The 15075-nt window shown below is 49.3% G+C and overlaps 1 protein-coding gene across 1 annotated transcript in view; it reads left to right on the plus strand.

Annotated features, from left to right (window-relative positions):
- The first annotated feature begins 3726 nt into the window (after positions 1-3726).
- Positions 3727-15075, plus strand: part of ahr1b (aryl hydrocarbon receptor 1b) — a 133521-nt gene continuing 122172 nt past the window's right edge. The window contains exons 1-2 of the mRNA XM_080198758.1: positions 3727-3798; positions 12086-12273. Coding sequence (XP_080054884.1) covers positions 3758-3798; positions 12086-12273 — 229 coding nt within the window. The 5' untranslated portion in view covers positions 3727-3757. The remainder of the gene's footprint in view (positions 3799-12085; positions 12274-15075) is intronic.

The following is a 15075-nucleotide window of genomic DNA, read 5'->3' on the forward strand; positions in this document are numbered from 1 at the left end:
GTGTCCAGGGCAGTGTTCAGAGCAGTGTCCAGGCAGTGTCCAGTGTCCAGGGCAGTGTCCAGAGCAGTGTCCAGTGTCCAGGGCAGTGTCCAGTGTCCAGGGCAGTGTTCAGAGCAGTGTCCAGTGTCCAGGCAGTGTCCAGGGCAGTGTTCAGAGCAGTGTCCAGTGTCCAGGCAGTGTCCAGGCAGTGTCCAGGGCAGTGTCCAGGGCAGTGTCCAGTGTCCAGGGCAGTGTCCAGTGTCCAGGGCAGTGTTCAGAGCAGTATCCAGTGTCCAGGCAGTGTCCAGGGCAGTGTTCAGAGCAGTGTCCAGTGTCCAGGCAGTGTCCAGGGCAGTGTTCAGAGCAGTGTCCAGTGTCCAGGCAGTGTCCAGGGCAGTGTTCAGAGCAGTGTCCAGTGTCCAGGCAGTGTCCAGGGCAGTGTTCAGAGCAGTGTCCAGTGTCCAGGGCAGTGTCCAGTGTCCAGGGCAGTGTTCAGAGCAGTGTCCAGTGTCCAGGCAGTGTCCAGGGCAGTGTTCAGAGCAGTGTCCAGTGTCCAGGGCAGTGTTCAGAGCAGTGTCCAGTGTCCAGGCAGTTTCCAGGGCAGTGTCCAGGGCAGTGTCCAGTGTCCAGGGCAGTGTCCAGTGTCCAGGGCAGTGTTCAGAGCAGTGTCCAGTGTCCAGGGCAGTGTCCAGTGTCCAGGGCAGTGTCCAGAGCAGTGTCCAGTGTCCAGGGCAGTGTTCAGAGCAGTGTCCAGTGTCTAGGGCAGTGTCCAGTGTCCAGGGCAGTGTCCAGTGTCCAGGGCAGTGTTCAGAGCAGTGTCCAGGCAGTGTCCAGTGTCCAGGGCAGTGTCCAGAGCAGTGTCCAGTGTCCAGGGCAGTGTCCAGTGTCCAGAGCAGTGTTCAGAGCAGTGTCCAGTGTCCAGGCAGTGTCCAGGGCAGTGTTCAGAGCAGTGTCCAGTGTCCAGGGCAGTGTTCAGAGCAGTGTCCAGTGTCCAGGCAGTGTCCAGTGTCCAGGGCAGTGTCCAGAGCAGTGTCCAGTGTCCAGGGCAGTGTCCAGTGTCCGGGGCAGTGTTCAGAGCAGTGTCCAGTGTCCAGGCAGTGTCCAGGGCAGTGTTCAGAGCAGTGTCCAGTGTCCAGGGCAGTGTCCAGTGTCCAGGGCAGTGTTCAGAGCAGTGTCCAGTGTCCAGGCAGTGTCCAGGGCAGTGTTCAGAGCAGTGTCCAGTGTCCAGGGCAGTGTCCAGTGTCCAGGGCAGTGTTCAGAGCAGTGTCCAGTGTCCAGGCAGTGTCCAGGGCAGTGTTCAGAGCAGTGTCCAGTGTCCAGGGCAGTGTTCAGAGCAGTGTCCAGTGTCCAGGCAGTGTCCAGGGCAGTGTCCAGGGCAGTGTCCAGTGTCCAGGGCAGTGTCCAGTGTCCAGGGCAGTGTTCAGAGCAGTGTCCAGGCAGTGTCCAGTGTCCAGGGCAGTGTCCAGAGCAGTGTCCAGTGTCCAGGGCAGTGTCCAGTGTCCAGGGCAGTGTTCAGAGCAGTGTCCAGTGTCCAGGCAGTGTCCAGGGCAGTGCTCAGAGCAGTGTCCAGTGTCCAGGCAGTGTCCAGGGCAGTGTTCAGAGCAGTGTCCAGTGTCCAGGGCAGTGTTCAGAGCAGTGTCCAGTGTCCAGGCAGTGTCCAGGGCAGTGTCCAGGGCAGTGTCCAGTGTCCAGGGCAGTGTCCAGTGTCCAGGGCAGTGTTCAGAGCAGTATCCAGTGTCCAGGCAGTGTCCAGGGCAGTGTTCAGAGCAGTGTCCAGTGTCCAGGCAGTGTCCAGGGCAGTGTTCAGAGCAGTGTCCAGTGTCCAGGCAGTGTCCAGGGCAGTGTTCAGAGCAGTGTCCAGTGTCCAGGGCAGTGTTCAGAGCAGTGTCCAGTGTCCAGGCAGTGTCCAGGGCAGTGTTCAGAGCAGTGTCCAGTGTCCAGGCAGTGTCCAGGGCAGTGTTCAGAGCAGTGTCCAGTGTCCAGGCAGTGTCCAGGGCAGTGTTCAGAGCAGTGTCCAGTGTCCAGGGCAGTGTTCAGAGCAGTGTCCAGTGTCCAGGCAGTGTCCAGGGCAGTGTCCAGGGCAGTGTCCAGTGTCCAGGGCAGTGTTCAGAGCAGTATCCAGTGTCCAGGGCAGTGTTCAGAGCAGTGTCCAGTGTCCAGGGCAGTGTCCAGTGTCCAGGGCAGTGTCCAGTGTCCAGTGTCCAGGGCAGTGTCCAGTGTCCAGGGCAGTGTTCAGAGCAGTGTCCAGTGTCCAGGGCAGTGTTCAGAGCAGTGTCCAGTGTCCAGGGCAGTGTCCAGTGTCCAGGGCAGTGTTCAGAGCAGTGTCCAGTGTCCAGGGCAGTGTTCAGAGCAGTGTCCAGTGTCCAGGCAGTGTCCAGGGCAGTGTCCAGGGCAGTGTCCAGGGCAGTGTCCAGTGTCCAGGTCAGTGTCCAGTGTCCAGGGCAGTGTTCAGAGCAGTATCCAGTGTCCAGGCAGTGTCCAGGGCAGTGTTCAGAGCAGTGTCCAGTGTCCAGGCAGTGTCCAGGGCAGTGTTCAGAGCAGTGTCCAGTGTCCAGGGCAGTGTTCAGAGCAGTGTCCAGTGTCCAGGGCAGTGTCCAGTGTCCAGGGCAGTGTTCAGAGCAGTGTCCAGTGTCCAGGCAGTGTCCAGGGCAGTGTTCAGAGCAGTGTCCAGTGTCCAGGCAGTGTCCAGGGCAGTGTTCAGAGCAGTGTCCAGTGTCCAGGCAGTGTCCAGGGCAGTGTTCAGAGCAGTGTCCAGTGTCCAGGGCAGTGTTCAGAGCAGTGTCCAGTGTCCAGGCAGTGTCCAGGGCAGTGTCCAGGGCAGTGTCCAGTGTCCAGGGCAGTGTTCAGAGCAGTATCCAGTGTCCAGGGCAGTGTTCAGAGCAGTGTCCAGTGTCCAGGGCAGTGTCCAGTGTCCAGGGCAGTGTTCAGAGCAGTATCCAGTGTCCAGGCAGTGTCCAGGGCAGTGTTCAGAGCAGTGTCCAGTGTCCAGGCAGTGTCCAGGGCAGTGTTCAGAGCAGTGTCCAGTGTCCAGGGCAGTGTTCAGAGCAGTGTCCAGTGTCCAGGGCAGTGTCCAGTGTCCAGGGCAGTGTTCAGAGCAGTGTCCAGTGTCCAGGCAGTGTCCAGGGCAGTGTTCAGAGCAGTGTCCAGTGTCCAGGCAGTGTCCAGGGCAGTGTTCAGAGCAGTGTCCAGTGTCCAGGCAGTGTCCAGGGCAGTGTTCAGAGCAGTGTCCAGTGTCCAGGGCAGTGTTCAGAGCAGTGTCCAGTGTCCAGGCAGTGTCCAGGGCAGTGTCCAGGGCAGTGTCCAGTGTCCAGGGCAGTGTTCAGAGCAGTATCCAGTGTCCAGGGCAGTGTTCAGAGCAGTGTCCAGTGTCCAGGGCAGTGTCCAGTGTCCAGGGCAGTGTCCAGTGTCCAGTGTCCAGGGCAGTGTCCAGTGTCCAGGGCAGTGTTCAGAGCAGTGTCCAGTGTCCAGGGCAGTGTCCAGTGTCCAGGGCAGTGTTCAGAGCAGTGTCCAGTGTCCAGGGCAGTGTCCAGTGTCCAGGGCAGTGTTCAGAGCAGTATCCAGTGGATCCAGATGTTTGCAGCATTCTCCCGCCGACGCAGAGGGATGGAGCTGGTGCGCGCTCCCGGCGTGGGCTGGCTGGTCCAGGCGCGCCCCCGCGGGGACAGGCGCGCGCCCGCGGTGCTCGAGCCCGCGCCGCCAGCAGCGCCGGGATTGCGGAGCCGGGCTGCGGCTCTCTGAGCCCCGGGGAGGCGGCAGCGGCAGCGGCGCCGCCAACAACATGTACCCAGGCAGGAGGAGGAGGAAAGCGGCTCCCAGAGGGTGAGTGAGCCGGGGGCAGCGAGAGGGAGGGAGGGAGGGAGAGAGATGGAGAGGGATAGAGACACAGACAGACAGGGAACATCAGAACTGAGACTGGCACACAAAGAGGGTTTATCCCCACTGGCACACAGGGGTAAATCCCTACTGGCACTGAGAGGGTTCATCCCCACTGGCACACAGGGGTAAATCCCTACTGGCACTGAGAGGGTTCATCCTCACTGGCACACAGGGGTAAATCCCTACTGGCACTGAGAGGGTTCATCCCCACTGGCACACTGGGGTAAATCCCTACTGGCACTGAGAGGGTTCATCCTCACTGGCACACTGGGGTAAATCCCTACTGGCACTGAGAGGGTTCATCCTCACTGGCACACTGGGGTAAATCCCTACTGGCACTGAGAGGGTTCATCCTCACTGGCACACTGGGGTAAATCCCTACTGGCACTGAGAGGGTTCATCCTCACTGGCACACTGGGGTAAATCCCTACTGGCACTGAGAGGGTTCATCCTCACTGGCACACAGGGATTAACCCCCCTGGGAGAGTAAGAGTTAATCCCCACTGGCACAGAGAGAGGGTTCATCCTCACTGGCACACAGGGGTTAACCCCCATTGGGAGAGTAAGAGTTAATCCCCACTGGCACAGAGAGAGGGTTCATCCTCACTGGCACACAGGGGTTAACCCCCATTGGGAGAGTAAGGGTTAACCCCCACTGGGAGAGAAGGGGTTAATCCCTACTAGCACACAGAGAGGGTTAATCTGCACTGGGAGAGAAAGGGCTATTCAAGATTGAGATTGGGGTTACTCCGCATTGAGAGATTGGGGTGAATCCAGGATCAGAGATTGGGGTTATTCCAGGATCAGAGATTGGGGTTGATCTGGTTTGAGAGATTGGGGTTAATCCAGTTTGAGAGATTGGGATTAACCCAGATTGAGAGGTTGGTGTTAATCCAGGATCAGAGATTGGAGTTATTCCAGGATCAGAGATTGGGGTTAATCCAGATTAATAGATTGGGGTTAATCCAGATTGAGAGAATGGGGTTAATCCAATTTGTGAGATTGAGGTTAATGCAGATTGAAAGATTAGAGTTAATCCAGGATCAGAGATTGGGGTTAATCCAGATTAATAGATTGGGGTTAATCCAGATTGAGAGAATGGGGTTAATCCAGTTTGTGAGATTGAGGTTAATGCAGATTGAAAGATTAGAGTTAATCCAGGATCAGAGATTGGCATTAATTAAAATTGAGAGATGGGGATTAATCCGGATTGAGATAATGGGGTTAATTCAGATTGAGGGATGGGGAGTTAATCCAGGTTGAAATTGGGATTAATCCAGATTAAAATATTGGGATTAATTCAGATTGAGAGATTGGGGTTAATCCAGATTGAGATATTGGGGTTAATCCGGATTGAGATATTGGGGTTAATTCAGATTGGGAGATTGGGGTTATTCCAGGTTGACACTGGGATTAATCCAGATTGAGAGATTGGGGTTAATCCAGATTGAGATATTGGGCTGAGTCCAAATTGAGAGTTTGGGTTTAATTCACATTAAAGATTGGGGTGAATCCAGATTGAGATATTGGGATTAATCCAGACTGTGAGATTGGGGTTAATCCAGATTGAGAAATTAGATTTAATCCAGTTTTAGAGATTGGTGTGAATCCAGATTGAGATATTGGGGTTAAACCTGATTGAAAGATTGGGGCTAATTCAGAATGAGAGATTGGGATTAATCCAGATTGTGAGATTGGTGTTAATCCAGACTGATTTATTGGGGTTAATCCAGATTGAGAGAATGGGATTAAACCAGTTTGAGATTTGGTTTAATCCAGTTTGAGGGATCTGGGTTAATCCAGATTGAGAGACTGAGGTTAATCCAGATTGAGAGACTGGGGTTAATCCAGATTGAGAGACTGGGGTTAATCCAGATTGAGAGACTGGGGTTAATCCAGATTGAGAGATCGGGGTTAAACCAGATTGAAAGATTTGGGTTAATCCAGATTGAAAGATTGGGGTTAATCCAGATTGAGAGATTGGAGTTAATTCACATTGAAAGATTGGGCTGCACCCAGATTGAGAGATTGGGATTAATCCAGATTGAGAGATGGGGGTTAATCCAGATTGAGGGATGGGGGTTAATCCAGATTGAGAGTTATAGAGTCATAGAGATTTACAGCATGGAAACAAGCCCTTTGGCCCAACTTGTCTATGCTGCCCTTTTTTTAAAAAACTAAACTAATCCCAATTGCCTGCATTTGTCCCATATCCCTCTATACCCATCGTATCTATATAACTAAATGCTTTTTAAAAGACAAAATTTTACCCGCCTCTACTACTACCTCTGGCAGCTTGTTCCAGACACTCACCACCCTCTGTGTGAAAAAATTGCCCCTCTGGACACTTTTGTATCTCTCCCCTTCACCTTAGACGAATGCCCTGTAGTTTAAGACTTCCCTACCTTTGGGAAAAGATATTGACTATCTAGTGGATCTGTGCCCTTCATTATTTTATAGACCTCTATAAAATCACCCCTCAGCCTTCTAAGCCCCCCAGAGAAAAAGTTCCAATCTATCCAGCCTCTCCTTATAACTCAAACCATCAAGTCATGGTAATATTTCTGCACCCCTCCTAGTTTAATAACATCCTTTCTATAATAGGGTGATCAGAACTGTACACAGTATTCCAAATGTGGCCTTACCAATGTCCTGCACAACTTCAACAAGCCGTCCCAACTCCTTTACTTAATGTTCTGACAGGTGAAACCAAGCATGCTGAATGCCTTCTTCACCACTCTGTCCACCTGTGACTCCACTTTCAAGGAGCTATGAACATGTACCCCTAGATCACTTTGTTCTGTAACTCTCCCCAACACCCTATCATTAACTGAGTAAATCCTACCCTGATTCAATCTGCCAAAATGCATCACCTCGCATTTGTCTAAATTAAACTCCATCTGCCATTCGTCAGCCCACTAACCCACTTGATCAAGATCCCGTTGCAATCGGAGATAACTTTCTTCACTGTCCATTATGCCACCAACCTGGTGTCATCTGCAAACTTACTAACCATGCCTCCTATATTCTCATCCAAATCGTTAATATAAATGACAAATAACAGTGGACCCAGCACTGATCCCTAAGACACACCGCAGGTCACAGGCCTCCAGTTTGAAAAATAACCCTCTACAACCACTCTGGCTTCTGTCATCAAGCCAATTTTGTTTCTATTTGGATAACCCATCCTGGATCCTGTGAGATTTAACCTTATGCAACAACCTACCATGTAGTACCTTGTCAAAGGCCTTGCTAAAGTCCATGTAGACAACATCAACTGCACTGCCCTCATCTATATTCTTGGTTATCCCTTCAAAAAACTCAATCAAATTTGTGAGACATGATTTTTCACTCACAAACCCATGCTGACTGTCCCTAATCAGTCCTTGCATCTCTAAATGCCTATAGATCCTGTCTCTCAAAATACCTTTCAACAACTCACCCATCACAGATATGAGGTTCACTCACCTGTAACTCCCAGGCTTTTCCTTGCAGCCCTTTTTAAACAAAGGCATAACATTTGCCACTCTCCAATCTTCAGGCACCTCATCCGTGACTATCAATGATTCACATATTTTGGCTAGGGGACCCGCAATTTCCTCCCTAGCCTCCCACAATGTCCTGGGATACACTTCATCAGGTCCTAGGGAATTATCTACCTTGATGCGCTTTAAGACGTCCAGCGCCTCCTTCTCTGTAATGTGCGCACTCCTCAGGACATCACTATTTATTTCCCCCAGTTCCCTAACATCCATGCTTTTCTCAATTGTGAATACTGATGAGAAATATTCATTTAGGATCTCACCCATCTCTTGTGGATCCACACACAGATGATCTTGTTGATCCTTAAAAGACCCTACTCTCTCCCTTGTTACTTTTTTGCCCTTTATGTATTTGTAGAAGCTCTTTGGATTCTCCTTTGCCGTATCTGCCAAAGCAATCTCGTGTCCCCCTTTTGCCCTCCTAATTTCTCTCTTTATTTCTACACCCCTTATACACTATCCCAGCTGACAATGCATGTCATGTGCCTCTTTCTTCTTCTCGACCAGGGCCTCAATATCCCGAGTCATCCAGGATTCCCTACTTCTGCCAGCCTTGCCCTTCAGTCTAAGAGGAATGTGTTTACCCTGAACCCTGGTTAACACACTTTTGAAAGCATGCCTCTCACCAGACATCCCTTTGTCTTCCAACAGATTTCCCCAATTAACTTTTGGAAGTTCCTGCCAGAAACCATCAAAATTTAGAGTTTTAACTTTTGGGCCAGTCCTATCATTCTCCATAGCTAACTTTAAACTAATAGAATTATGGTCGCTGGTCCCAAAGTGATCCCTCACTAACACTTCTGTCACCTGCCCTTCCTTATTTCCCAAGAGGAGGTCAAGTTTTGCCCCCTCTCTAGTCAGGCTACCCACATACTGAATGAGAAATTCCTCCTGAATACACTCAGAAAATTTCTCTCCATCCAACCCTCTAATACTATGGCTTTTCCAGTCAATGTTGAGAAAGTTAAAATCTCTGACTATTACCACCCTATTTTTCTCGGAGCTATCTGTAATCTCCCTTCATATTTGCTCCTCGATTTCCTGCCGACTATTTGGGGACCTATAGTACAACCCTGTTTCCCCCTTCTTATTTCTCAGTTCTACCCATATAGATTCAGTAGCCTAAGTGTATTGTTAATCCAAATTTAGAGATTGGGGTTAATCCAGATTGAGAGATTGTTGTTAATCCAGATTGAGAGATTGTTGTTAATCCAGATTGAGAGTTTGGGGTTAATCCAGATTGAGAGATTATTGTTAATCCAGATTGAGAGATTGGTATTAATCCAGATTGATAGATTGTTGTTAATCCGGATTTAGAGATTGGGGTTAATCCAGACTGAGAGATTGTTGTTAATCCAGATTGAGAGATTGTTGTTAATCCAGATTGAGAGTTTGGGGTTAATCCAGATTGAGAGATTGGGATTAATCCAGATTGAGAGATTGTTGTTAATCCAGATTTAGAGATTGGGGTTAATCCAGATTGAGAGATTGGGATTAATCCAGATTGAGAGATTTGGTTTAATCTAGATTGAAAGAGTGGTCTTAATCCAGTTTGAGACATTGGGTTAGTCCAGATTGAGATTGGAGTGAATCCATTTTGAGAGATTGGGGTCAATCTGGATTGAGAAATTGGGGTTATTCCAGATTTGGAGATTGAGGTTAATCCAGATTTAGAGATTGGGTTGAATCAGATTGAGAGATTGGGATTAATTGAGATTGAGAGATTGAGGCTAATCAAGATTGAAATTGGGGTTAATGCAGATTGAAATTGGGGTTAATACAGATGGAGAGATTGGGGTTGATCCAGATGGAGAGATTGGGGTTGATCCAGATGGAGAGATTGGGGTTGATCCAGATGGAGAGATTGGGGTTGATCCAGATGGAGAGATTGGGGTTGATCCAGATGGAGAGATTGGGGTTGATCCAGATGGAGAGATTGGGGTTGATCCAGATGGAGAGATTGGGGTTGATCCAGATGGAGAGATTGGGGTTGATCCAGATGGAGAGATTGGGGTTGATCCAGATGGAGAGATTGGGGTGAATCCAGATGGAGAGATTGGGGTGAATCCAGATGGAGAGATTGGGGTTGATCCAGATGGAGAGATTGGGGTTGATCCAGATGGAGAGATTGGGGTTGATCCAGATTGAGAGATTGAGGTGAATCCAGATTGAGAGATTGGGGTTAATCCAGATTGAAGGATTGGGGTTGATCCAGATGGAGAGATTGGGGTTGATCCAGATGGAGAGATTGGGGTTGATCCAGATGGAGAGATTGGGGTTGATCCAGATGGAGAGATTGGGGTGAATCCAGATTGAGAGATTGGTGTTAATCCAGATTGAAGGATTGGGGTTGATCCAGATGGAGAGATTGGGGTTGATCCAGATGGAGAGATTGGGGTTGATCCAGATGGAGAGATTGGGGTGAATCCAGATTGAGAGATTGGTGTTAATCCAGATTGAAGGATTGGGGTTGATCCAGATGGAGAGATTGGGGTTGATCCAGATGGAGAGATTGGGGTTGATCCAGCTTGAGAGATTGAGGTGAATCCAGATTGAGAGATTGGTGTTAATCCAGATTGGGAGATTGAGGTGAATCCAGATTGAGAGATTGGTCTTAATCTAGATTGAGAGATTGGGGTTGATCCAGATTGAGAGATTGGTGTTAATCCAGATTGGGACATTGAGGTTAATCCAAATTGAGAGATTGGGGTTAATCAAGATTGCAATTGGGGTTAATGGAGAATGTGATTGGATGTTTAGATGCTATGGGTGGGATTTTCCCACTCCGGGATGTCTTTCTTGGTGACAGAGACGTCATGCCACTGGTCCTCTGCAGGCTGTGTGTGTCCCGCCGATGTGTATGGGGCTTTGTGAGTCTCGAGCTCTCCGTCACCTGGAATTGCACTGTGGGCAGTCACCATTGGCTGGACTGGAGTGTCCTGCCAGCGGGAAGGGTTGGAAAATGTCGGCCTTTGTCACTGGGGTTATTGTGAGCTGTGGGAAGTGTTCAAACTCTGTAAGGTTTAGGTAACATTCACCCCAACTAACTGCTAGACAGTGGCCATCTCCAACAAGAGACAATCTATTTATCTTTCCTTGACTTTTAATGGCATTAGCTTCAAGAAACCCCCAGAATCAACATCCCAGGAATTATAATTTACCAGAAACTGAATCATAGATCATAGAACCCTACAGTGCAGAAAGAGGCCCTTCGGCCCATCGAGTCTGCACCGAACACAATCCCACCCAGGCCCTACCCCCATATCCCTACATATTACACCCACTAATCCCCTCTAACCTACACATCCCTGGACACTCAGGGGCAATTTCTTAGTATGGCCAATCAACCTAACCCGCACATCTTTGGACTGTGGGAGGAAACCGGAGTACCCGGAGGAAACCCATGCAGACACGAGGAGAATGTGCAAACTCCACACAGACAGTGACCCGAGCCGGGAATTGAACCCAGGACCCTGGAGCTGTGAAGCAGCAGTGCTAACTGAACTGGGACCCAGCCATATAGATACAGTGGCTACCAGAGCAGATCAGAGGCTGAGGAACCACTGCAGCGAGTAATTCACCTCCTGACTCCCCAAAGCCTGCCCACTATCTACAAGTCACAAACCAGGAGTGTGATGGAATACAACTGCTCGGGTGGATGCAACTCCAACCTCACACAAGAAGCTTGATAGCGTGCAGGACAAAGCATCCCTGCTTGATTGGCACCACATCCACAAACATCCACTCCCTCCACCACCGACACGCAGTGGCAGCTGTGTGTACCATCTACAAGATGCACTGCAGCAATTCACTGCGGCTCCTTAGACAATGCCTTCCAAACCCACGACCTCAACCATCTCAAGGGATAAGGGCAACAGAGACATGAAAATGCCAGCATGTTCCCTTCCAAGTTACACAACATGCTGACTTGGAATTATATCGGCCGTTCCTTCACTGTTGCTGGGTGAAAATCCTGGAACCCCCTCACCAACAGCACTGTGTGGGTGTACCTACACCTCAAGGACTGCAGCAGGTTCAAGAAGGCAGCTCACTCACCACCTTCTCAAGGGGCAATTAAGGGTCGCATCCAGCGGTTGCTTTCGCTGGAAAGAAGGCGGCTAAGAGGGGACCTTATTGAAACATATAAGATGATTAGAGGTTTAGACAGGGCGGATAGTGATAGCCTTTTTCCTAGGATGGAGAAAGCTAGCACGAGGGGGCACGGCTTTAAATTAAGGGGGGGTAGTTATAGGACTGATGTCAGGGGTAGGTTCTTTACCCAGAGGGTGGTGAGGGACTGGAATGCCCTGCCAGCTGCAGTTGTAAATGCGCCTAGTTTGGGGGCGTTTAAGAGATCTGTGGATAGGTTTATGGACGAAATGGGATTGGTTTAGATTAGTGGGTTAGTGTTGTTTTTTTTTAAAAGCTGGTCGGCGCAACATCGTGGGCCGAAGGGCCTGTTCTGCGCTGTAATGTTCTATGAAAGAATAAAACTGAATGCAAGTTATGACGTCTGGGGTTAATGCAAACTGTGAAAAGTGTTAATTCCAACCCGGCATTTGAATAAATGATGCAAGTTCTTTCCATGATATTTAGTTACACTGTGATAATGCTGTGTCCAAACCCTCGCGCACCGATAGCCTGTGTTACACACGTGTGTTGATCTGTGTTGTCCTGCTTGTTGTCAGTGTGAAGCCTGTGTTAGCGGACGGAATCAAATCGAACCCTTCCAAGAGGCACCGCGATCGGCTGAACTGCGAATTGGATCGCCTGGCTGGTCTTCTACCGTTCACCGAAGAGGTCACCTCGACTTTGGACAAGCTCTCCATCCTCCGCCTCAGTGTCAGCTACCTACGATCCAAGACTTTCTTCCGGGGTGAGTGAGAGGGAGCGGGACTGGGGAGGGGTGAGGCAGCAGGCATGCATGCGGGAGATATCTTTATGGTGGGTACGTGGGCATGTAACTCTCCAGAGTCAGTGGATGGTGTCTCTGCGATACAGTTAACAAGGATTGTCACCGTTGGAGCAATTTATATGCAGATGCTCCCATATATCCCTTATCTGAGGAGGGATGTCCTTGCTATAGAGGGAGTACAGTGAAGGATTACCAGGCTGATTCCTGGGGTGGCAGGTCTGTCAGGGGAGGATAGACAAGTCGGATAGGATTACATTCACTGGAGTTTAGAAGAGCGAGACTGGATCTCATAGAAACTTATAACATTCTAACACAGTGGCGCAGTGCTTAGCACTGCTGCCTCATTGCGCCAGGAACCCTGGACCGGTTTGGGGCACTGTCTGTGTGGAGTCTGCACGTTCTCCCTGTATCTGCATGGGTTTCCTCTGGGTGCTTCAGTTTCCTCCCACAGTCTGAAAGATGTGCTGGTTAGGGTGCATTGGCCATGCAAAATTCTCCGTCAGTGTACCCGAACAGGCACCGGAGTGTGGCGACTAGGAGATTTTCACAGTAACTTCATTGCAGTGTTAATGTAAGAGTACTTATGACACTAAATTTAAAGGTTTACCAGGCTGATTCTTGGGATGGCAAGTTTGTCATGTGAGAGGAGAGAGTAAGTAGGTTCGGATTATATTCACTGGAGTTTAGAGGAGTGAGAGGGGATCTCATAGGAAGTTATAAAATTCTAACAGGATTAGACAGGATAGATTCAGAAAGAATGTTTCCGGTGGTGGGAGAGTCCAGAACTAGGGGTCGTAGTTTGAGGATAAGGGGTAAACCTTTTAGAACTGAGGTGAGGAGAAATTTCTTCACCCAGAGGGTGGTGAACGTGTGGAACTCACTCCCACAGAAAGTAGTTGAGGCCAAAATATTGTGTGATTTTCAGAAGGAATTAGATATAGCTCTTGGGGCTAAAGGGACTGAGGGATATGGGAGGAAAGGGGGGGGGGTGGATCAGAATATTGAATTTGAACATCAGCCATGATCAAAATCATAGAATGATAGAAGCTCTGCACTGCAGAAGGAGGCCATTTGGCCCATCAAGTATACACCAACCACAATCCAACCCAGGCCCTATCCCCATAACCCCAAACATTTACCCCAGCTAATCCCTCTGACACTAAGGGGCAATTTAGCATGGCCAATCCACCTATCTTTGGACTGTGGGAGGAAACTGGAGCACGCAAAGGAAACCCATACAGACACGGGGAGAATGTGCCGACTCCCCACAGAAGGTGACATAAGCTGGGAATCAAACCCGGGCCCCTGGTGCTGTGAGGCAGCAAGGATAACCACTGTACCACCCTGAGTGAGTGATGGAGCAGGGCTTGAAGGGCCAAATGGCCTCCTCCTGCTTCTGGTTTCTATGTTTTTATATGCTTGATATGTTTCCATACGTTACAACGGCACTTCTCATGAACCTAGTTAGTTCGGGGTGTTGAAAGGCATTTTCCAACTGCTGGGCACTCCTTTCTGAAGATTGTTCCATCTGTAACAAAGGCTGTTTGTGTTCTTTCTTACACATCACTCAAGTTCCTGGCGGGCAAGTTGGACAACCATTTGGAAAGGGTGCGATGTGTCTCTGTATAAAACATCGGGTGGAGGTATCCGGGGCTGTGAAATGTAGCGAGCTGTTGAAAAGCCCATTGACCTCGGTGGGACTGGAAGAGGTGGGAGCGCTGGAAAACCTCGTCCATTCTCTCTACCCATGGACAAGAGAAATAAATAGCAGTCGCCACGACTGATGTCTTTCTCATTTGTTGGGTTTTTTAAAAAAAATTTTGCACGTATGGATAATTTGAGGTTTTATTTGCTGGAACCCGTGCGTTCTGGGGACGTTCACATTCTGCCTCTGCATTATTTTGTTTGGTTTGGGAAATAGGCTGGTGGGTGGAGATACCCAATTCTGTTTAAAGTATATTTGGGAGGGGGGTGGGGGTCTACGGTCTCTTCACATCATCTCCCGGAAGATCGACTGATCTGATTTGATGTTCTTGCCCGCTCGAGCTTAAACATGATATTCCTTCTTTGGTGTAAAAACTATTTAAAACCTAGCGTGGGTTGTGACTGAGCAACACAGCTGCCCTTTGTAAAAAAATGTGCTCATCGGGGTCAAACGAGCAAGAGTAACAATTCACATCGTGAGCGGGAACTCAAGTTTATTCCTTGGATTTGATCAAAAGTTGGGTGGGAGTAGGGGTGCAGATCTTTGGAAAAGTGAATATTTTTGCACCACCTTCATCAGGCAAAGGCTGGTGAAAATACATTTTCCGTCTCGCCCTAATGCATCATTCCTGTTTGCCTGCTGCACTGCAGGCTTTCTCTTCCCTCTGGCACCATTAATAATTGAAAGAAGTGCTATTTAAAGAATTTATAAAATGGACGGAAGAGAAACAGGCCCTGGCTAAATTTTTTTTCTTTAGGATTGCCTGTCTATAAGCTCTGGCGGAGATTCAGAAGGCATGTTATGGCTTTTTTTTAAACACCCCCACCCTCACATTTTTAGATATATAAAGCCTAAAGGAGATTCTGAGGAGGATTACCTTGCTCTCGCTTTGGATCAATGGAGACAACTGTGCTAATGAAATGCAGGCATCTACTGAGGGACGTGAAGAGGTCCCTCCCTCCCTCACTTACCGCCTCCATAAGAACCAGACAGCTATCTTTTTTAACCGCTAACATTGTGTTTGGCAGATGGAAGTGGGGTTTAAATAATGGTTCTCA

This window comes from Carcharhinus amblyrhynchos, chromosome 11 (assembly GCF_965287045.1).
Source record: "Carcharhinus amblyrhynchos chromosome 11, sCarAmb.v2.hapA, whole genome shotgun sequence".
In the NCBI taxonomy this organism is placed as follows: Eukaryota; Metazoa; Chordata; class Chondrichthyes; order Carcharhiniformes; family Carcharhinidae; genus Carcharhinus; species Carcharhinus amblyrhynchos.